Source organism: Pholis gunnellus (assembly GCF_910591455.1).
Source record: "Pholis gunnellus genome assembly, chromosome: 5".
NCBI classification, from domain to species: domain Eukaryota; kingdom Metazoa; phylum Chordata; class Actinopteri; order Perciformes; family Pholidae; genus Pholis; species Pholis gunnellus.
This window is the reverse complement of record NC_136531.1, coordinates 20137037-20159475: the sequence shown is the minus strand read 5'-3', so window position 1 is coordinate 20159475 and position 22439 is coordinate 20137037. Positions and strand designations below refer to the sequence as shown.

Genomic DNA, 22439 nt, shown 5'->3' with positions numbered 1-22439 from the left:
AATTTAAGATATATATGCACGGTTTAGATCTGAAAAGAAACCAAGCAGGTAACACGATAGAGTCAAATGCTTTATTTCAAGTTCTTCATACAAAGGAATGTATTTACATTTCAAAAGAGGTTTCATATTTCAACCAACATTTTTGTCAAGCTAGTGATGTCATTTCCTGCCTGGTTTCCTCTTCCGCGTACTGGTCAGTGTTTGCTTTCCCAGAGCATCCTGCTGCCACATCTGCAGATGTGGAGGTTGGAGCTGAGAGACTTTTATGATGACAAGGATCCTTCAAGTAGGCTTTTCCATGTTAATTCTAAACTGTATTGTTTTGTTTCACTTAAATTGTCTTTAGTTGAAGTTCGTACAATAAACTGGGCTATCCATTCTAGATAACATCATAATGCCATCAACGTGTACATCCATTAAAATAGAATTCCATGTGTGTTACTATAGACTGTGAAGCCAGTCATTCTGGCTCCAATTAGTCAGGCAGGAGGCCACGTGTTATGCGGGGCTGTGCAGTAAAAATGTGCAGGTGGGAGCCAAATGAAGGGAAAAACCAACATGAGCCTCCACAAGCTGTCAGAATAAAGTCAGGTAGAACTCTCAATATTACCTAATTAGCTGGCAAAGAAGAAGAGGCGGCTGTTTCAAACCACACGGATGAGCTACGATCCATCACCCCAAAATCACAAGACAATATACAATTTGAAATTGTAGAATATCTTAGCTGCAGACACAAACAATTGTAGCGTCTCGCTTCGTTACTGTAGACCTGTAGTGGATTGTAGCTTCAGTGTAACCTTTGAGCAGAGGTTTTGATGGCGGGGGGGTTTTTCTAAGGTGGATGGAGGAAAATGGAAGAGTTCAAGAACACAAATTAGGGGCAGCAGAGCATGACAATGACAACACCAACTTAAACTGACGGGTAACATTGGGCAAAACTAGTAACAGCATACAAAATAGAAATCGGACTCTCAATATTCTTGCTTTTAACTGTATTGTATTACAACTTGCAAACATCTTGATTCACCATCTCAAGTTTTAGTTGAACAAAATTGAAAAGGGACGTTTCTCTTCGCCACGTCTGGTTATATGCGACTTGACTACCTCACACACCGACACCTGAAAGCTGTCTTCGTTTCACATTCCTGTATTTCCGCTCGTACTTTAATAACTTTATACAGAAAACACGTGAATGATGCGACTCTTATAAGAAGCTCAACATTTGTCGTATTAGATTGTACGCCGTGAAAACCTACATACAATTGTTAAGCACATGTGAGGAGGTTATGGTTTATATTGATAAGGATACAGAGAGTTTTCATACAGCAATGAATTTGAAACTACCGTTTATAATCCATTAAATGGCAAAGAGGAAGCACAATTAGGATCCAGTCACTGACAAGGATGCAAAGAAGAGAGGTGCTCATGTGTTTATTGTCACGGTTTTACTGGATAGTAAAAAAATGAACATAGTTGGGGTGCTGCAGATTTATCTTCAATTATATGACATTGTAATAACGCTGCATTCACAGTCCACTTATGTACTGTTTATTCAAAAACATTCCCACAGCAGAAAAAAACAAAAAAAAAAACGAACAAATATGAACCGAAATGTAAAATAACGCGCTGTGTTATTGTTTCACTGCAGGTTGTGGATCATCTCCTCCTTGGCAATGAGATGTGTGGTCTTGGTGACCAGAGACATGAGGGAGTTGAGTTTGTGCGACCAGTCGTTGAGCAGGTCGTTGGGGTCTTTAGGCCTCTGAAAGTTGATGATGCCGGCCAGCCTGTCCACCTTGGCATAGATGGTCTTGTTTACAACTAGGCTGGAGAGGAACTCCTCGGATTCCTGGTGAAATAGTTGAGCAGACAAGACGACATGTTAGATACCTCTACAGTAAAAATGTGTTTCAGTGAGACCAAATCCTGACAATCAAGTCAAATTATGTTGGCTGAATTATAGACAGCTAATAAGGCAAACGTGGCTTACGTCAATAGAGAGGTCGAGGAGTCCAGCCATCCTCTTCATTGTGATTCTGGTGTAATATTTGGCCATTATTCTGATGTTCTGGGGATAAAGGGAGAGTGTCAGGTTAGAACAGAGGTGCAACGCAAAATATTCACGAGTGAAATCCAACCAGCCATCACTAATCCAATTTGAGTGTACTTTAATATTGCACATAACAATCTGCCACTTTAGCCAATGAATCTGCACAAATATAAAAATCTGAATTTTACTATTTGGCTTGCATTGCACTTCTACTGCTCTCTGGTAATTTGACTCCATTTAATCCAATTTGATGTACATCCACTTAGATGAATCAATTTGAGGAGTTTTAAAAATGTGTCAATAAGTAAACAAAGTTTTATTCTGCGAGGTCCATTAGTTCATTGTTAACCAGACTTACATTTCCTTAATGGAGGATAAAGTGGTGGAATCATCTAGGCCGTAGCCAACATTACATTTAAATATATTTGTTCCGCTTAAATCTGCCGGGGATGAAACATGTAGTTAATTTCAACAGTCACTGATGCATTTAAAACAGACTGCTTTGTAGCACATAAAAGCGCCAACCTAAGAGTTTACCGAGTAACAAACTAATATCTAACCAGGATTTAGATTCTGACAGCAACTCAAGAGCTTTCACTAAACCTGCTTTCTAGACCAGGGCCCAGAGACAAACGGAGTGACGGAGGAGGCGGGTACACGTTACAATGTTAGGGGGAAGCAGCAGAAAGTGAAAGTGCCAGCAGACAATATATCTTGGCATCAGCCCACAGACTGTCATTGTCCTCGATGTTCAAATTCTCATCAAACCCATCCGACTATGTGCGCATCGGTTCCAACTGTGAAGAGCCTCCACTTGACTGTGGGACTTACATGCTCCACCACTCTGTTCTTCAGGTCCTTCCACCTACTCTCCCCCTCTTCTGAACAAGAGAAGACGTCTGTGGCAGGGCTGTCGGTTGAGCCCTCTCTCAGCTCCTTCCCATAATCCTCCACCAGGGCGGCCCAGCGCATCAGCTCCATGGTGGTGAACTGTTTCAGAAGGTCCCTAGGAAGGACAGAGGAGCATAGTGAAAATGCCTGCGTTCACAAAGGTCATCTCGCTACATGCACTGTGTACAGTACGTGTCCACATCTGCAGACACGGAGCGACTGGTATGTTGTACGGCCTTCACTTTGCACATTTTTCTCCTGGAAGCACATCTCTGGCCATTCGCAGTAGCTGAAGTGCTGAAACTGCATTTACAGAGGACGACGTAACTGGCACCCACATCACATTAAGCCTGGAGGCCGTTTGTTTGTTTTCATGGAGCACAAAGTTCGTCTTACTTGTATTTAGGAATTTCTTCCAGTTTCTTGTCCTCGCTGATTCTGTGCACGAGGTCCGACTGCTCGTTGTCGTACGGGGAGAGAATCACGTACAGCACCACACTCTTCAGGGCCTGAAATACAAATGCAACACCCCAATGGCAACAATCAAAGTCAAGTTTTGAAACAGTTTTTATTGTTATTATTGCAAACTATGCTGAGACTGTCAAGGTTGATAGAAATAAGCATAAATCAAAAGTATGTTTATAACCTGGTTAAGAGTAATAGTTATATTTTTATTAACATAATATACTACATAACCGTGGTACTGTGCTCCAGCACTAAGGCAGGAAAACGGTAAGAAAAACCGTACAGCACAATCCCTATTGTTACTGCATTCAATTTCATCTTAAGCATTTAACCAAAAAAAGGAAATATCAGCAGTTAATTGGAAACACACGCAGTAAAATCTAAAAGTATAAACGTAATAGTATAGAATAATATACTGTGGCCACAATAGAAAGCCCATGTACCTGTTGCCACTTGCTGCTGTCCTCCAAGATGCAGGGGGTGTCATAGATGGCCCGGTAGTGTTTGCAGATAGACACGTTGGAGCCCTCGTGCTGGTCTACATGAATCATCAGGTTGTAGTATTTCAGCTTGGCCTCCTGGGTTTGTTATTAGACAAAACGGAAAAGTTAGTGTTCCGGTACACCAACCTGCTCACTTCAGATCTGCCAAAAATAACAGTGCACACAACACATTGTAGCATGTTGCTAGCGCTCAACTCCTGGCTTCCTTATCTTACCTGATTGCTCTCTTCTTGGAAAAATTTGGTGTTTATCTTCTTGCTGATGATCTGGGTGCGAACGTAATCCTTGACGGCAATGCAAAGCCTCATCTGCTCCAAGATAAACTCCACCTTCTCCTTTTTCTCCATGGAGCCATATGTCTCCACCTGAGACGAAATATAAAAAAAAAATACATATTCTAAGGACTTTCCAAACAGCAGGCCAGTCACAGTTTGTGTATTTTTTTCTCCCCCTTTAGAAATGTGGTGACAAAGATATCCCAAATGATCAAATTCTTTCAAACCTCTTAAAGTATTAGACGTGCCACCATTTGTCTCCACAACAACGTTACAAAGTCTTTGTCATCTTAGAACAAAGGCCGTCCATCTCTTACCTGCAGCTCCTGAAGAATGGAAGCTGCTTCTTTGACATCTCCGCTCTGCTCCTTGATATTGGCCAAGGTCTTCGTCAGCCTGGCACGCTCAATCTCTACATAGATCTGTGAGGAGGACATGTTTAGTGTATTAGAGAGGAAACCTTAGTAAATGCCACTGTTTCCTCACTCTGAAGAGTGCCTCAGATAAACAAACAAACAAACTGAACTTCTAGGCTTGTACGTCTGATAATACACAGGTCTCTGGGTGCCTCAGTCATAGTTAACCTGTGACTTTCAAGCTACCCCAACATCTGTCACCAAGTGACGTGCAGTACTTTGACTGCTTAAATCGATACAACTTTCCGTGTGTCTCTAGTATAGAGCTCCGTTTTAACACACATAAACACACTCCAGACCTTGCCAGCAGTCACGGTGCGAAGTGTGTCGATGAGTCTCAGCTTGATCGGCTGATCGGTCACAGCATCCACATACTTGTAGCATTCTTGCACCATCTTGGCGACAGCCTGCAAAACAAAAATAGAGTTAGTCTTCCTTAGAGCTTGACAAAGAACGTCTGCAAGGTGTGCATACCTTCCAAAAAAAAGTGTATTTTCCATTCAAAACAGGAATCCGAGGCTTCAAAATATACTATGGTGTCAATAATGCAGAGTGTACACGGTGTGCTTGATATCTTGACTACAAACAACAGTGTTCGTTAGTGGGTAATTTAACTAGTCAGTAGCGTGCGTGGCTTGCAAGATAACCTCTGGTGGCACACAAACATGAATTTTCAGACTGTTTGGATTTATAAGAATACGTTTGGAGATAACTGGTAGAAAAGGGCCATCGGGGGAAAAGAAGTATTTTACCTGTTTTAGCTGACTCCTCCTTTTGGTGAGCAACATGATGTTTTCATTCAGTGCATCCCAGTCCTTGGCTTCATAACACATCTGGACCACAGCCACAAGGATTCTGGAAGTGGACAACATGTCGGACGCCTGAGCAGGCACATAAGTAAAACAAGACACAAAAACAACATAAATGAATTAGTTATTTCATCAACACAACTACTCTAGAACATCTCAAATGTGCATTTGTTCGATGCAGAGGACACACCCAATATAATTAATCCAGGAAAATCCCATGATTCAGGGTATCAGGAAGCTTGTTTTCCAGGACGTTTTGGTTAATTTGGTATTTTTTTTTCATGTCAGGAAAGCAGAACTCCTGAATGTCATGTATTCCAGAATAAGCCCTTGACACAAGTTTAACAAATCATCTTGTTTTGGGGATGGCTGAGAAATAATGCCAACTCATATCAGGGATGGAATACATTTATGACATTCACATTTGGGGCTCAATATCCCAGATGTTGGATTTACCACAACAGACTGGAAGGGAAGTAAGCTAAATCAGTAGGACTGTGTACAACTTACCGTTCTGGTTTGCTTCTCCAATGACAACAAGCTCTCAATGGCCTCCTGCAGCTTGCCCTCCTGCAACAGAAAAACACGTCCGTTTGGCGTTAGTAACGCTGGTTACTAGTGATACATGTTGATTTCTGTTTTTGTACTAACACTGAATTAAAGGCACTTTGCCTGGCTAACAAGTTAGCTTAGAATGTTGCCAATGACTTGGCCGCTAAGACTACCAGCATGCTAACGTTAGCTAACCTAATATCAAACATATAGCTAAGTGTATGTGACGATAAAAGTGTAGCCGAAATGTGTTAAAGTTAAAAACAAATAAATGTATGAGTAATTTACGCTCAGTATTTTAGTTATAGGAGGTTTCCGGGCAGTGCTAAACAACGTCGATGTTAGCATTGATGCTAACGCACCGATACTGATGCACCATGACTCAGCCGGTCGCTGGCCTCTTTCAGACTTACTTTGGCCATTTTTTCGCATTCCGGGAGACGTTGGTCTACAGTTGAACTGTAGTCAACCTCCATCTTCACAATCTTCCCATCAGATCTTTCAGCTCGGTCGTCAGACATCTTTGTGCTGTTCAGGTTAGGGTAGCGTACGGTACGGTTCTTTTCTTGTGAAACTAGCCTAGCACTATTTTGCTTGTCAAAGGAACGAAAAGGTGAGCAACCAATCAGAGGAGAGTACCAAACTGCTGTCCGAGGCGCCTTAAGGACCCAGTGAGGACCCCCCCTTAATATTTTAGGCAGGCGTTATAAAAGCCAACTTTCTGCTGAGACCGAGGGCCTCTTCGCACGACTCTGATGGTCAGTTTATTTAGGATGCATCATGTAATAAATAAATGTTCTTATTAAAATACTTCTCTATGTAGTTACACAAACAAAACTACGGAAAACAAAGGATTAGCGTTGTTCCTTGATAGCTGTAAAAATATATGAATAGTAAATATAATATTTTAATACATAAACTATAGATCAATAATATTCTGAATTAAATAGTAATATTGGAATAATATAGAAACAATATAGGTTCCTTTTTGGTAGCCGATTCAATTGAACCAAAATATCTTCAATTTCTATTTATCATGTCACGAAATCTGATTGTACCACAGTTATGACGTTCTATTACATACGTACTGAATGAATGAATACCCTTAATTATGACACATATTTTGATACTGGCAGGTTAAAAATGTGCTTAAATCTAGTTTAATGTTCTCTCTAAGTTGTCAGAACTGGACTTAATAACAATTGGCACCCCTCTCCAAAGAACTACTGAAATCCTTCTATTCAGGAAGTCATTTTAATTTGGAGCAGGTGCTATTCTAAAATAAAGTTGTTGTTTTTTAAATGCAGTGCCAAACTAAATGAGTCTATATTTAGCTGGAAATAACTAGGGGTACCTTTATATTGTTCAAGAGGGACACACAATTCTCTTTGACATAATTGTTCAGCCTGCAAGTCTAAAAAGTGACAGAAAAAATACACAAGAAGGCCCAAAAAAGATTGTGTGCTCCTTATAGCAACAACATAGGGAGCTGTGGTAGGCCTACAGGAGTTCATGTCATGTGGAGGGAGTGTGCTGAAGGACTGTTTCCTGCCTGTAGAACAACAACAAAAAGACAAACACAACCATTGGGGGATACTGTCACTTTTAGACTTTCACATTTAATCTTATTGATGACGGAGGTGATTAGGATGACATCCTTGTCATTGGGTGTATGCTTTTTGTCAAATTGAGCTGAGAGCTTTGAGTTCATACATATGACTCCAATGGAATCAAAAATCCAAACGTCAGAGTCGTGTTGGCAATAATGATCGTGACGATGATGAAGGAGGAGGAGGATGACAACAATAAAATAAGTAGAATGATGAAGATAATAACACAAATACATTTTTAAAAGTGTAAAACCTTTCCAATCAAATGGTCCGGGTGAATGAAGATCTTCGTGAATGGACATGAGCACATGAATGGACACTGAGTCCAATGACAGCAGTCCACCAGTAGGTGTCTCTTTAATGACTGCAATCCTGTTCTCACACAGTTCACTGCTTTGAAAGGCTCCAATGACACCTTCAGTGATTTGGGTCAGTGATTTTCCTGCGTGTGGCAGAGAAATTCCTCCTAAGACCTGAGCCAAAATCAGTTTGATCCCAGTGCAGGCTGAGCGCAGACAGCGCGAGTCCAATAAACTGCACATGATGATCCACTGAGAGGGAACAAGAACTCTGATTGCAGAGGCATAGAAAAAAGAATCTGTGTGCTTTGAGCACATGTTTCTGACAGCAAAAACACCCGGAAGAGCTCGGCTGAAGGAGACAGATTGAAGCCTCAAATCAGGATCATCAACATTAACCTCAATATCATAAAGGGTTATCTTATCTTATTTCGTTTTCATCTCATTGATGAATAACAGGCTGTGCCACATATATACATATTAAAGATTCTGAGTAAGCCTTGATTGACTACTTTTAGCTCGGTTGATGTGGACAGACTATCATTCCTAACACCTCCCCTGTTTCTTTGCAACATTGGGGCATTTGGCTATTTCAGAGCTTAGAGATTTGTTTGGTATAATTGACACGACACAGCAGCTCAGATGACATCAGGCTCTAAGCCCCTTTCTAATCATTGCAGACCTTATTGAAATAGTTAGGTTATTAGGTCACGGCTAGCTGGTTCCGCGACACCACTCACATGAAAGCCTGGCCCTGTCCCATGGCCCTCAAGCTAAGCTCCGGGGTTTTATGTAAATATAAACACAGACTGTCCGAAATGAAACACAGGCCTGACATTTTCAAAAGAGATGTTCCTTGTGTTGTGCATCAGATTAAACTGAATGCACAAAGCTATCATCATGCCTTGAGATATCCCAGGACACGAGAGGAACATCTATAAAACAGATTGACAGTTTCATGATCTCTTACTGATGATGTGCAAGGACCTCTCGGCTGGTTTTCCCCCTTTTTATTCCTTTCTTGAAGATGTTTACTCGCTATTTTAAGAACCTGCAGTGTATGTCAGCCTTTTATAAGGCCACACAAACGCCACAGAACTTATGTAGTGTGCGCACAGAAAGCCTTGACTGTACAACAAAGTCATTAGATGTGGTCTAGTAAGCCGTATGTTAGCCTATGTGCATCGTAGGCTATCTATAACTGATATGACAAGATAACTCAATAAATGTATATCACACCGGTTAGCCCATATGCTAACAAGCGATAGCAACTAGATAGCTGTATAAGTCGTCAGGTTTATTATTTCTATTTGATACCATGCTAATTGTTCTGATGCCAAATGAGTGCAGATGCATTTAAATTGAAGGAGCATTTGTTTTCTGGTAAATGTGGCTCTTTAGTGACATTATTTCTGATATGCTTCCTGAGATCTACAATGTACATACTGTGGCGACGGGGTATCATCTAGAATCTAGATGATACCCCGTCATATTAAATACTAAATTAGTCATATTCACAATGAGATAATCTAGATTCTAGATTATCTCATTGTGAATATGACTAATTTAATTCCTAATGCCCATTTAATGTGCTGCTACACATTGTTAGAAGAATACAAATCAGAAAACCTCAATGAGAGGTTAATGAGAGTAATCAATCAGGCCTTTACAACACTTTGCCTGAAGAAATTCACTGTATCTTCGTTAGAGACGCACCCAGAACAACTAATCTAACTAGTCTTCCTTCATAACACTTGCAGATTATGTATTTAATCAAATGTGTCAGTCATTCAGTCTTGTGATTCACCACTAGTATTACAAACATAAACAACTAGTTACATTTGGAGTGATGCCTTATTTCTGTTTACTCTGTATGTCTACACTTGAATACATCCCAGAGTCTGAGTAAAACATGTCGGTGACCCCGCTTTAAGGAGCTGCTCACGCATCAGTTTGGGGATTAAGTGGAGAGTTTAAATTCCAATGGCGTTTTGGACGGCTTGCCACCCTGCATGAATATATTTATTGGGGAAACGCTGAATGCGTGCTGACAGTGCGAAATGCTGGTTGTCAGCATCTTCAATGCAGAATTATGAGCGAGACTTTTGCTGAGCACAGACCCAAGTAAATCACAGGTGTCAATGAGGTCAGCAATGCCACTCCTCCCTTCATTAACAGGGACTGTTAATGAAGTTTGCATGTGTTTGCATAGTTGTTTCTCTCTACTTTTGTCAAGACAAGGAGTAAGTGTGACTAATTCTGAGGGATTTCACCACAGATAGGACTATCTCACTTTTCACCCAGCCGTCCTTTTAAGGACGTATTTGACCTAACAGGCAAGTATTTAAAGGGCATTGGCAAAACAATTCAGCAGACGCCATCTTCATTTGTCACCTTGAGGTGAACGACTGAAAGCAGTAAATAATACAGAGCGGGAATATTTATAACTATACTCACTAACTAGCTCTAACTGAAGGCTTGGCGGGGCTCTGCCAGGCGTGTGTAGCCTACTGGATATTCATCTTGCAAATGTTACAAGGGCTGTTTGCCTTTTCTGATTTTCAGCATAGATTCAGGTCAGGTGACTGATTTGGCTAGTTAAAAACATTTCACAGTTTGTCCATAAAACAAAAACAAAACAGTTTTTCGTGCCATGTCTACGTGTATTTTAGGGATGCTGCATTGTCCTAAAGCTGTGAGAGGACTACAGTGTAAGGCCTATCAAACACTACACGTGTGAACGCCCTCCTATACTGCCCGTACTTTAGATTGTAGCCCTGATAAGAACTATGTGTGTGTGTGTGAAAGGGTGAGCCAGTTGTATTTCCTGCGCTGCGGTCAAGTCGAGACCGATGTTTCCACCAAGTACCGCGTCGTATTTCAGTGGGCCGAGCAGAGGAAGGGGAGAGGGGAGGGGGGCCCGGGGCTACTGTTAACCGCTTACATTTTCCGATGCCTCTGCAAACAGCTTTAAGTAGTAGAAGAGGAACCGGATAAAGCAGAGAGCCTCTTTTCCTCCCACCCAAGGACTCAATTGTTTCGTCCTTACAACTTTGAAGACAACAACCTTGATGTGTGAATCTATTGCGCCGGACGGAGCTCTGCTTTGAAAAGCACATATTTCCTTTATCAGCGAATATGACATGTATTTGTAACGGTACGTTAGTGAAAAAAACACAGAAAAAAGACAGTGTATTGCTACCTGGCATAAGGCAATGTCACATCCGGTCAAACATTTTTCAAAATATTCGTCATTCGTTATTGTAAAAAGACTGAACATGTCAGGCACATAGGCCTACAATAGATAGATAGATAGATAGATAGATAGATAGATAGATAGATAGATAGATAGGAAGAAAGTAGTCATACAAGGACTATGATACCGGAAATGCTCTGTAGACAGTAAACGTAAACCTGCACATTATTTGACATATTTCAAACCAAACAGCAAATAGAACTTCAGAATACATCTGGTGAGATGCAAATCTCTGCATGCTTGGTTAATTGATCACGCCTGAGAAGATGTCATTTTGAAATTGTTGTGAAATCCATTGAGCTACTCCATTAGCCTACGGCAAAATACATAAATTATAAGGAAGGAATGTTATTTTGTCTTTTATTCACTCTTAAAAAACGAATACGGGAAAATTGTAAAGTGAGAATATTTGTCTCTGACACAAATGTTTTAATTTGTTGTGTCAGTCTCATCAACAAACCTGGCAATTAATTTAAAAAAAACTCAAGGACACATCAATGGCTGAATTGACCCACTGGGCAGCAAATATGCATCGCAATTTGCTGTTGAGCCCCTACCTGCCCCACACAAAGCCTACCCTCCGTACTGTTGCCTTCAAATTACAAGAAAGTCCAATGCCTGTCGTACGTGCCGGAATAATACTCAATTTTAGTTTGTGGTAATTTGACCGAAGACAACTAAATTACTGAACGTCTTACATTGTGTGCGCACAGTAAAAAAACAACAATAATAAACCCCCTAAAACTAGGTTTTGACACAGGGCTACCAAACAAATGTACAGTTAATTAAATTACCATACAATAACTGACATGTAGCCTATCTTTTGGGTGCCGCTGGATCTGAGGCCCCCAGGCGACCCATGCCAGCTTCAGTTGGTAATCCAGCCTTGGATACAGGCTATCATTTGGTGATTATCATTGACATATTTTTGTATGACTGTTGATAGACGACAGGGATATCTGCAGGGTATTTTTTCGTTTTTTCTTTAACGTGACAAGTTTTACACTCTTATTTTGAAGCCCTTCATCCTACATGTTCCGGTCCTGTTCGACTCTGTTTGCTGAGCTTGACTCATCAGCGCGTTAGGAGAGGGGACGATCCCAAACCGAGCTCATTAGTGCCCTAATCATTCCCAGCCGGTGAGAGTGTCCGCTGGTTCCAATGAGAGAACTCAGCCGTTACTCGGGACGTGCATTTCATAACCCGGGCTGACCGTCGTCTCCACATGCGCTGACACGTCTCCAGACATTACACACATCCCGTCGGCTGGCGGACACATTGCGAGTACATTCACGAGACGCGCGTACGGAGGGCAAGATGTTGCTGAAAGAGTACAGGATATGCATGCCTCTCACAGTCGAGGAGGTGAGTTTTTTTTCTTCTTTTTTTTATTTCTTTCATTGTTTAGTTTCTTGAGTGTGTCATTTGTTGCCACGACTGAGGTTCGCTATTGTCATAGAGACTCCTGACAGCTAAGCCGTTTGTGTTCGCTGTCCCAGGCATGTGGCGCGTGAGACATGCGTTTAATACAATTCAGATACATTTGAAGCACTTTGTCGGAGCCTTAACTTTTCCCTCACGCTCCGTCTTGAAGACTGGAGTCTGACGTGTTTTTCCACGGAGCTCCACGGAGAAGCGTTAGTCTGTGTACACAGACTAACGCTTCTCCGTGGAGCCCTTTGAACCGTTCCGCTACGCCTAAATGACTACTTTTGTTGGTCCACATGCACCACTTTAAGAAGAGGGGGGGGGGGGAAACTTATCTGAAGCATTTCTCAGAAAGATGCTAAACCAGCATATGCCTACACGCAACTCTTGTGTCACTTTTATCAAATGTTTGTACCGTAGATGTGATAGTTTGTATGATCACCTGTACTGATCACGTGAACTACCCGTAGAAGTTCCAATATGAGACCAAATATCCCCGTTTCTCCCTTTCACTAATTGCATTACATCCATGCTGCCCTATTGGTTGCACATGATTGCACCAACACAATGCAGAGCAGTGGTCTGTGCGCATGCTGGTGTGTTCTCCAGGACCTGTGTGCACGGCTAGATGTCAGACAGACAGGGCCATTGTCTGCATTCAGCCTCAGTGTCTGTCTTATTAGGTCTCAGGACTCGAGTCTAAAATTAGAAGGTGAAGATGATTGCTCTCTTGTCCTGGCAAGCATGCTAAATGGCACTACAGCAGCTTTTTGTTCCTCCCAATTATCACCCATGTCACTGTTGTCTTACTCCTCTCCATGGCTTGTGCTGTGGTGGTTGTTGTTGGGTTTTCTTGCACCCGTAATAATGGTGTGGCTGCAGCGCATCGTCTCCACTGACCTCTTGTCAGCCCAGATCTCAGCATCTATGCTCTTCTCTGGGAGAAACCTCTTTAAAGCCTAAACGAGCTCCGCCTTGGCCAAATAATCATATTATTTTCCTCTTCAAACATAGTTATTCTTAGGAAGGAAAGGGAGCGATGAAGGCCGTCAAAGGACTGATTTCTTTCTAATCTTTTACACATCTTTTCACATGTCACACCAGGTGTGTGTGTGTGTGTGTGCTCATTATTCACAGGAATGTTTAAGGCATTCTAGGAGTTGAGATCAACGTGGAATGAGGCGCGTTGTGTGACAGAGTGGCTACTCGTCTACATGAAACTCTTGCCAAGTGCATGTTCAAAGAACAATAACTTTGTTTTTCCCCTCTGGCCACTGCTAGGCTGCCAGTACAAGCAGTGAAGAAAGGCACTCCACCACACTGACTCAAGCAGAAACCTGTGGTTAAAAGGGAAACGCCATCTTGTAATACAAGGGTGTCATGCAGAGAGTGTCTGTGCAGGGCTTCATGCAAGTCTTCTTAAATACCTTTTTGTGTGTGTGTGGGTGGGTGTTTGCATTTTTCCGTTGAGTAACTCAACCTTGAGCCTTCACCGTCCGTTTATTTAAGCCCAGAGTAGTAGCGGGTGTGTTCGCGTTGAACTTGTGAACAGATGGTTGGCAGGAGTAGTGTCATTTATTTTTTTTAAAGGCTCTATCTGTAATCACAATTCAACACAATTTTTATCTGTTCACCAAAATAAAATGTAAATGCAGCGTTTGACTTCTTTCTTCCATCACCACCTGCTGTATGTATGCAACTTCCTGGTACTGTAAATGACTACAGAGACCAACGCAGGTCAAACCTAAAGCGTGATTATGTCCGTCCAATTACTAGTTAAAGTTGCTTATGGTTTTTTTATCAGCTGGTAGATTTGTTTTACTGGTTCTTGCTTTAAGGCCATGATGAAGGTTCATAAGGATGGGTCAGGAACTCGGGATACTCTTTTTGAGATATGATTAGAAGTGAGGTACATGTACTCGTATTATAACATTTAGAAAGGGAATGGATGCATTAGTGTCACATGGAGCTCATTACTGCCCAGACTGACTCTGCACTTTGCTTCCATTTGTCTTTTTGCTGGGATAAAGCGCTTTTTGGATCAACCCCAGTAGGCAGGGCGTCATTGTTTGTTGACCGGGGGGAAACACAGGAGTTGGTGGTTAGCTCTATTTAGAATTTTTATTTTATTTTTTTCTTATCATGGCTGCACACATTTGAGTGAGTGTCATCTCTCGTCTCCTAAAAGTTGCCTTAAAGTTTCCTGTCCGTCCAAAGGGAGAGGAAGGATGGATGGCGAGTAAGGATAAACTACTTGGTGCTGAGGGCTTTAGGGGATGAAGAGGGGAGGAGTGGGGCTAATGCGGGAAGTTCTGGGAGATATCTTTTTCTTTTGAAATTAGTTCCCCAGGGTCATGCACTACTGGAGGTTTTGTGTGCTTCGAGTCATGGGGACATGCAAGGCCATGTCTCTCTGTGTATTGTCTCTGGGAAGAGATTGCCTCCTGCTGTGTTGCGTCACCACAGTCTTACTACTGCAGCCGTTGGAGAGGCTATCCATGAGGTGTTTATACAAGTTTAACAAACGTCATACTCACGGAGGAAATCATTTAGCAACACCCGAGTGCGAGACCTGTTCTTTGAGCCTCGACTGTCCCTCTGAGTCATCTCTTGTCTGGGTGTGTGTGCCTGGCATGTCACTGCTGCCTCTTCCCTCCATTGTCTTCATTCATACTTCAAATGAAAAATGAGTCTAGCTCAAAGTCTGGAATCAGGGTAAATAAAAATGATTAACTATTAACCTTTCTAAAGCTCTTTAATCTAACATGTTATACTTTAAAAACCACAAGTTGTGGTTTTACGATAATTAATGTTCACATTTTACCAAAATAATATATTGTCCTCCCTGGAACTTCTGAAAAATAGTAAATCTCTGGTCTAGAAGTCACCGCACTTGAAAACATTCGCTGCTCATCAAGTTTACTGTTCACTGTGTCATAAGAAGGGCCAGGATGACTCGGTGTAACCAAATCAAGAAATTCAGGTCTGGATGAAGTCTGTAACTTGGGAGGAGTTCAGTCCCAGTACAGCCTGTGTGTTTATCAGTTTAAAGTTCCATCTCAGACGACATTTAGCTGTAACTCTAACCAGAACCACTTAGCCAAGAAATAATAATTTTCCCTCTTCAGTCCCTCGGGGATAACTCTGTTCTCCTGTGAGCTCGCCATTCATCAGCCACCGTTGCCCATTAGACGGATAGATGTGTTCCTTCTCTCACTGTGTCTGTCCGTTATGTCTTTCTCTGCTGCAGTAGCGCTCACTTGCACCTCTCAGTCTTTGGCTGACATGCCCCTTTTTCAAGCTCCCGAGGAAAAATGCTGACATCGCCCAACCTCTGGCTGACCTGAGTCACTGTGCGACTCCTGCGGTACTCCTGCCGTATTCACTAGTGGTGCAATGGATCATAAATGTCTGGTTATGTTCGTATCACGGATCAGCACAAAAGAAAATGGGGAGTAAATATAACTTTTACAGATCCCTGATCAAGTTTTTATTTTTTTTGCCGCAGATACTAATTGATGATCCATATTGGCAGATACAGATCCCATTTGTTTGTTTATAGCAGCTGGTCTACAAAACTCCAGACTTTTAAAAAAAAAAAAAAATTTTAATTAGAAAATGTTTGCGACTGTCCCAAAAATAATTTCAACCGTTCTGAAGTCGGTGTAAACCATCATGCGTTCTAAATGTTATGCTTTTACTTTTTTTTAATAGTGTTGTGTTTTTATAAAAGGAATTAAAATGATAAAGAAAAAAGATTGTATTTTTATGGAACAAATCTTGTCATTAGTAGTCTTATTGATGTATTATAAGCTGCTTAGAGCTAGTGTAAACGGCTCATAATTTATCTCTAATATCTATTTATGTTCCTGTGAAAACCTCTCGCTCAAACTATTTATTCAGTTCATCATTAACACTACGTTTTACGAGATTACGTTTGAAGGTGCCTTCCCCAATACTAATTTTCACTGAACAGAACCTGAACGAATCATAGTGTGTGTTCGTTGGCCGTTACTGCTGCTAACTTTACTATATCAGTCAGTTTAAACATTATCAGAGGTCAGCGATTAGAAAAGCATAAATATTAATGTCCTGGTTGCATATTTTACTGAATATTGGCAGTGTCAGCAAAACTGTATTTCACACTGTTGGTTAACGTTAAACTGTTTAATTAATCCGCGGTTCACATGTGTGCCGAACCGTGAGGGGGGGGGGGGGGGATCTGCACAGATCGACAGTGGTCCCGTTGAAAGCTTAATTAACTGAACATCCATGTGTTATCCACATTTATATATCCAATTTGATGTGGTCAAGAGACGGTCGTACCCGTTGGCCAAATGGCTTTTTGATGGCGTGTTAGCTCTGGCAATAACTGGAGGATTATGGCAGCATCTTTGATTGTGAATGACTGATATCTGCCAGTGTCATATATATATATATATATATATATATATATATTTTTCACAGTAACCCCAAAAGGTGTGACCATTTTGACCACCATGCTGTCTATTCAAACCAGTGAAGTAGCATGCGGGTACGTTAAATCACCTTTGAGATCCTGAAGTGGCTTTTGCAAAGGGAAGTTGCTTTTTTTTGGTGCTGTTGGCAGCCTGAGAGGATGGATGGTTTGACTCTGGACTGGACGGCCATATAAATGGGAGGATGTGGGGCAGGCTGCTCCAATGAGAGGATGGATGGTCACCTGGGTTGCTGGCTCACGCCGCGGCATTTCGCAAAGCATAAGCGCCTCTAAAAGTAATGGCCTTGCCAGAATTCCTTAAAGAGAAAGAACATCTAATATTTGCCTAAAACCACATGGAGTTCACACCCATCACTAAAGCGTCATTTGGGCTTGCACCGTGTGCTTCAAAGATGCACCATGTGCTTCAAAGATGCACATCTCCAAAGGTCAAAACACGCACAACCATTGGTCTGAAAGCAGCTGGCAGGCAGAAGGGTAGCCTGCACCAGATGTGCTGGTACTGTATAGTAGTGGGCCCACCAAGTACCGTAATAGGATTGGAGCTGCTTTGTCACTCATATTGTGCTTTCACCCACGAAGGATTATGTGCCTCAGATGTACACAGACGTGTCCATGTTGTAGAGACATCAGCTTAGCCCTCAAGCATGACGGTGACAATTTGAACCATTTCACGCACCACTCCCTTCCATGGCTTGAGGCATGGTGTAATAAGTGGATGAAAACTGTTTATTTAAGCCACATTTTCACAAAAGGAAGTAGATTTCATCATTGTTGGCAGTGGTGTCTTTGTCTCCTGGTTACTTCATTCATGTTGGAGAAAAATAACTTTTCGGCCGATTGACCCGCCCCCCCCTCTTTTTTTTTCTTTTTCTTTTCAATAAGGCTCTTTAACAAGATTGGTTGCCTTTGTTCTATCCTGGAGCATGTTTCCGTGACGCCAGCAGTTAATTTCATGTATCCACAGGCTGCTGAGAACAAATGCGCTTTGACTCAGCGACGCTTCGTTCCAGACAAATCAAACTGTTTCTTTAAGGCAAGGTAATAAAAGAAGGCCGGTGGTTCCTCGTTTAGAAAGCGTGATGCAATTAAATGTAATAAAAAAAAAAGTTGTGTTAAGTGAGACTTTGCTGACCGTGTAGTGAAATTCTCCCCTCCCGTTCAGAAGGAGGGCAGGGCTTATGGTAAATTAGGTGAATGTTTGCCAACACGGGGAGATCCACTCTCAGGTTTTCTCTTAGCTCCCTGCTTATTATACCATCTTGCTGCCCTGCATAGCACACCAACCAAGTCTAAATATGACATAAGATCTCTAATAGCCAAGCTAGTAACACAACGTCCATATTTTTCACAGCTACCCATTCATTCAGAAGAGTTTTTTTTCTCTCCGTGTTTAGACTCCTCCCTTCCACTCCAGGGTTTGTTTAGGAAATGGGCAGCCTGTCGGACACTGTTTGTTTCTTTGGTGTCATGGTAAGGCGCAATAGGCTTTCTTTTGCGCCATCTGGTCTACATGTCAGTGCTGTGATTCAATCAACATCCCATTTACTGCCATTTACTCTTCTAGAGGAAACCATCATGGGTTGTGATGGACCATTATCCACGGATGGGGCCCGTTGTCATTTCCTAGATGGCTGTGTGTGCGTTGATGCATCGGTCTGTGCGTATCGCATCAGAAGAGCTACATGAGATCGTTGCGCCATTCTGAAACTCATTTCTCTGCAGAGCATCCGTTTGTCTCTCTCGTACACACCCACACTTTGAGTAGAAGTGTGCTTGTGTCAATGTATTAATAGTAATGTGCATATGCACACCTCATCTTTGTCCTGTAAGATGTTGTGCGACCCTGTTCCCTCGATCTACCACTCCAAAATTGTAATTATTGCAGCAACTGTTCCACTATGGGTAATGGTAATTTTTTTTCAAAGTAAATTAAAGCATGAAACTGCCTTGTGTCACCGTGGATATTCTTCCACCATCTCTCCGCTGCACCAGCGAATCACAGGAGGGATAAGAGGCGTTTTCTACCATCGGTCTGAAGGCGGCTGTTAAATCTGTAACGTGTGGCTGAAAATAGAGATGAAGCGGCTGATTCTTCAGACCAAAGCCACTTCTTTTCTTGCTTTGTTCAATGTGGACATCTTCACGGATGCTCACTGTTGCTACTGCGGGTTCATGTGCTTGTACTGTAGCGCCGGATGCTGATATTAGAATAAAAAAAATGATGTGAGAGATGAAGCTTTGCAGCCTCTTCACAGTGCTTGACATTACAAACATTCATTTGCTGCACTCAGCCAAGCACCTAGAAGTGGACTCAAGCACATTTCTTTGTTTATCAGAGTAGATCTCAGGCTTCGGTTGCACAAAGCAGATGCCATGAATTACATGGAATGTTTTTCCTGCATGTGGACTTTATGTTGCTTCAACGTCCAAAAATGACCAAACACTGTCATTTGACATCAACCACTTCCTATTGGACTGTAGTCTTCTATCCAGACCAGAATGGGACCCTCTTTTAAAGAGGCTTAGGAGAAACATTATCACAAGGTCCACATAAAAACGTTGTGGTGCATAAACGTGATTTAAGGCTTGTAATATCTCCGTTACTGTAGCAAATGTCACATCGATAATGCTGTCACTTGAGCTTGAAAATGGCTTTGAAGTGTTTATTTGGCTACACTATCAGCAGCCAGCCATGTAGTGTGTGTGTCCGTGTGCGTGTGCATGCTCTGACACTGGTCAGGGCTTTGGTTGTATTAACAGTTTGCCTTTTTATTTCTGACGAAGAGTGAGTTGTCTGATTAAATGTAATTTAATGTCCTGGTGGTCCTTTCTAGCCCGCTGTAGTTTGTGTACGTGTTCACAGGCACAGAGCTGATGTATTTTTACAACCTGTACTCGTGCAGTAGCTGCTAGTCCCTGCTTTAACTCCGCAGAGATACTCTTATGATACAAGAGGAGACGGAGCAGTAAAAATGTGCCGCTTTCACTCTCCTCTTATCCCGCTTCTTCTTTTCCCTAAATTAGTCTGTAGAGAGATGAAGGAAAGATTTTACCAAGCCAGGATGAAGGCAGGCAGACAGATGGAGATGGCTAGAGGATCGGCAGATGCTTCCATGCGAGGTTACTGGCTGTAAAATGCATGCAAATAGAAAGACGAGAGGTAGACGGAGGTGGAGAGAAGCTTTGAGTCGCATGAAATATGAACAAGGTGGGAAGAAATGAGAGAGGGAAGTCATCTATGGTTTAATGCAGCCAGTGGTTTCTGAGCAGCTCTTTATTATTGAGGCCGTGTCTTGACAGACGCATTGAAATGATGTTACAGGTCGCCACTGTGGATGTACAGTGCATCCGGAAAGTAGTCACAGCGCTTCACTTTTTCCACATTATGTTACAGCCTTATTCCAAAATGGATTTAATTCATTATTTCTTTCTATTTAGAAAATCTATTAAAAATAAAAAATCCTATTGCAGCCTCAAGTCTTTCTTGAGTCTGATGCTACAAGCTTGGCAAACCTATTTTTGGGCAGTTTCTCCCATTCTTCTTTGCAGGACCTCTCAAGCTCCATCAGGTTGGCTGGGGAGCGTCGGTGCACAGCCATTTTCAGATCTCTCCAGAGATGTTCAATCGGGTTCAAGTCTGGGCTCTGGCTGGGCCACTGAAGGACATTCAGCGTTGTCCCGAAGCCACTGTTTTGTTATCTTGGCTGTGTGCTTAGGGTCGTTGTCCTGCTGGAAAAATGAGGTACGGAGCGCTCTGGAGCAGGTTTTCATCAAGGATGCACTGTAGTTTTTGTGTTTGTTTTACAAAGCTCCTTTTTAATTATTTGGACTGCTAAAGTGAAGCAGGTCGGGCTTAAGTCCTTCGCTGCGTCAGTGCTTACATGTGTGCTATTTAACACAGCATTTATAATACAGGCCGCTTTGTACTTGCTGTGAGAAAGCTTTGCTTCCACTGTGCGTTACTGGCAGATTCTTTTACACTCAGGATAATAATACACTGGTCATCGTGCTGTTCTGCTGTGCCTTCAGCCCACACACGGGTGCAGTGCATCTTTTGGAAGAACTATCTGCTCAGCCCACACACACGCACACATACACTAGGACTGCTATAGATAGCTATATGCTGACAGACTTCATTATCGTTGTTCGTTTCTATGGTAACCAGTGTCATCCATCTCTACCATTACCCCCATAGCGGAGTGGATTATAGTGATTATAGTGTAAGACCATCCCTGGGATAACTGTCAAATAATGAGGCCAGATGATGGAGTCTTGCCTTCCCTGAAGCTTTAGCACCAAGCGCTATTTAACACAACGTACAGCCCCAACGACCTCGTGGAGGCGCTAGAGGAAGGCGTCATAAGGGCACCATGAATGTCTGCACCAAATGTTATGCCGATCCATCCAGTTGATGGTGACCTATTTGACAGGATAAGTGAAAACTGAGCTGCTGGTGATGCTGAAGGAGAAGTCTGGGAATCACCAAAACCAGTATGATGGATCACCAGTGCAAAATTTCACCACAATGTATCCAATAGTTGTTGAGATGTGGGCCAATGCGGTGGACAGACGGAACGGACTGACATTGCCACCTCTTCAGCTGTGCCACTAGCACGACTGAAAATATTCTTAACTATGAATCCATATTTGAGACATTGGCAAAGACATATTTTTTAGATAAACTTCAAATGCAGAACTATAGCCGTCTCTAGCTGTGTCCATTTAAAAGTCGCGTAAGTAGTGCTGTACGTTTCTTTCCCAAGACTCCTGAGAAACAATGAAATATATTTTTCACCCCACTGTGTATTTAAGTCAGGAGAACGACAGGCCAACAAGCCGCGTTGCACACATCTTTTAAGACATTTCAACAAGGCTGTTTTAATTTAAAATATTTCTGCTGGTAGACCTCATATTCTGACCTCTGAAACCCTTTTATTTACGCTAGATGCATTTGTTTTATCATTATTAAACAGCATTCCATCACAAACACTTCTTAGTTTCTCAGCTTTCATCTGTCTTTGACATGAAAGACTTCATGACCTTTGAGTGATTGTGGTGACAAGTTTGACATGTGATATAGTGTGTCCTGTGTTTGCTGAAGGTAACAGCTTGAGTGCATTTTCTTTTCCCAGGCAGAACTATCTAACACACAAACACTGAATAACTCCCACGACGGCCGTTCTGGGGCAGTTGCACAGATTCAGAACTGCGCTGGTGTCAGCTGGAAAATGAGCCAGTTTGTCTCGGTTCCCAGTAGGTAGAGTTCTTGGAAGGAACGGGGTCTTCAAGAGTCAGCGGTGCTCTAAAAGCCTGGGGAAAGATACGGTCAATGTTCCCTCCGTCACCTCCACCTGAAGGAATTGTGATGAAGAAACCGATCATTAGCTCGCTGAATGCTGTTG

General features: G+C 42.1%; 2 protein-coding genes across 2 annotated transcripts in view; one reads left to right on the top strand and one right to left on the bottom strand.

Annotated features, from left to right (window-relative positions):
• Positions 1–1412: 1412 nt before the first annotated feature.
• On the bottom strand, positions 1413–6573 carry psmd12 (proteasome 26S subunit, non-ATPase 12). Its single transcript, XM_079159464.1, has 11 exons — positions 6375–6573; positions 5920–5979; positions 5353–5481; positions 4900–5007; positions 4502–4606; positions 4125–4274; positions 3850–3984; positions 3338–3450; positions 2882–3056; positions 1991–2068; positions 1413–1849 (listed from the first exon to the last, which is right to left on the bottom strand). Exons 1-11 carry the CDS (start codon positions 6480–6482, stop codon positions 1640–1642), a joined length of 1371 nt encoding a protein of 456 aa, XP_079015590.1. The 5' UTR covers positions 6483–6573; the 3' UTR covers positions 1413–1639.
• A 5780-nt stretch (positions 6574–12353) lies between these two features.
• The window catches only part of LOC306695994 (cytoplasmic phosphatidylinositol transfer protein 1-like), a 55965-nt gene continuing 45879 nt past the window's right edge, over positions 12354–22439 (top strand). The window contains exon 1 of the mRNA XM_079159466.1: positions 12354–12491. Within this exon, the coding sequence (XP_079015592.1) occupies positions 12444–12491 (48 nt within the window). The 5' untranslated portion in view covers positions 12354–12443. The remainder of the gene's footprint in view (positions 12492–22439) is intronic.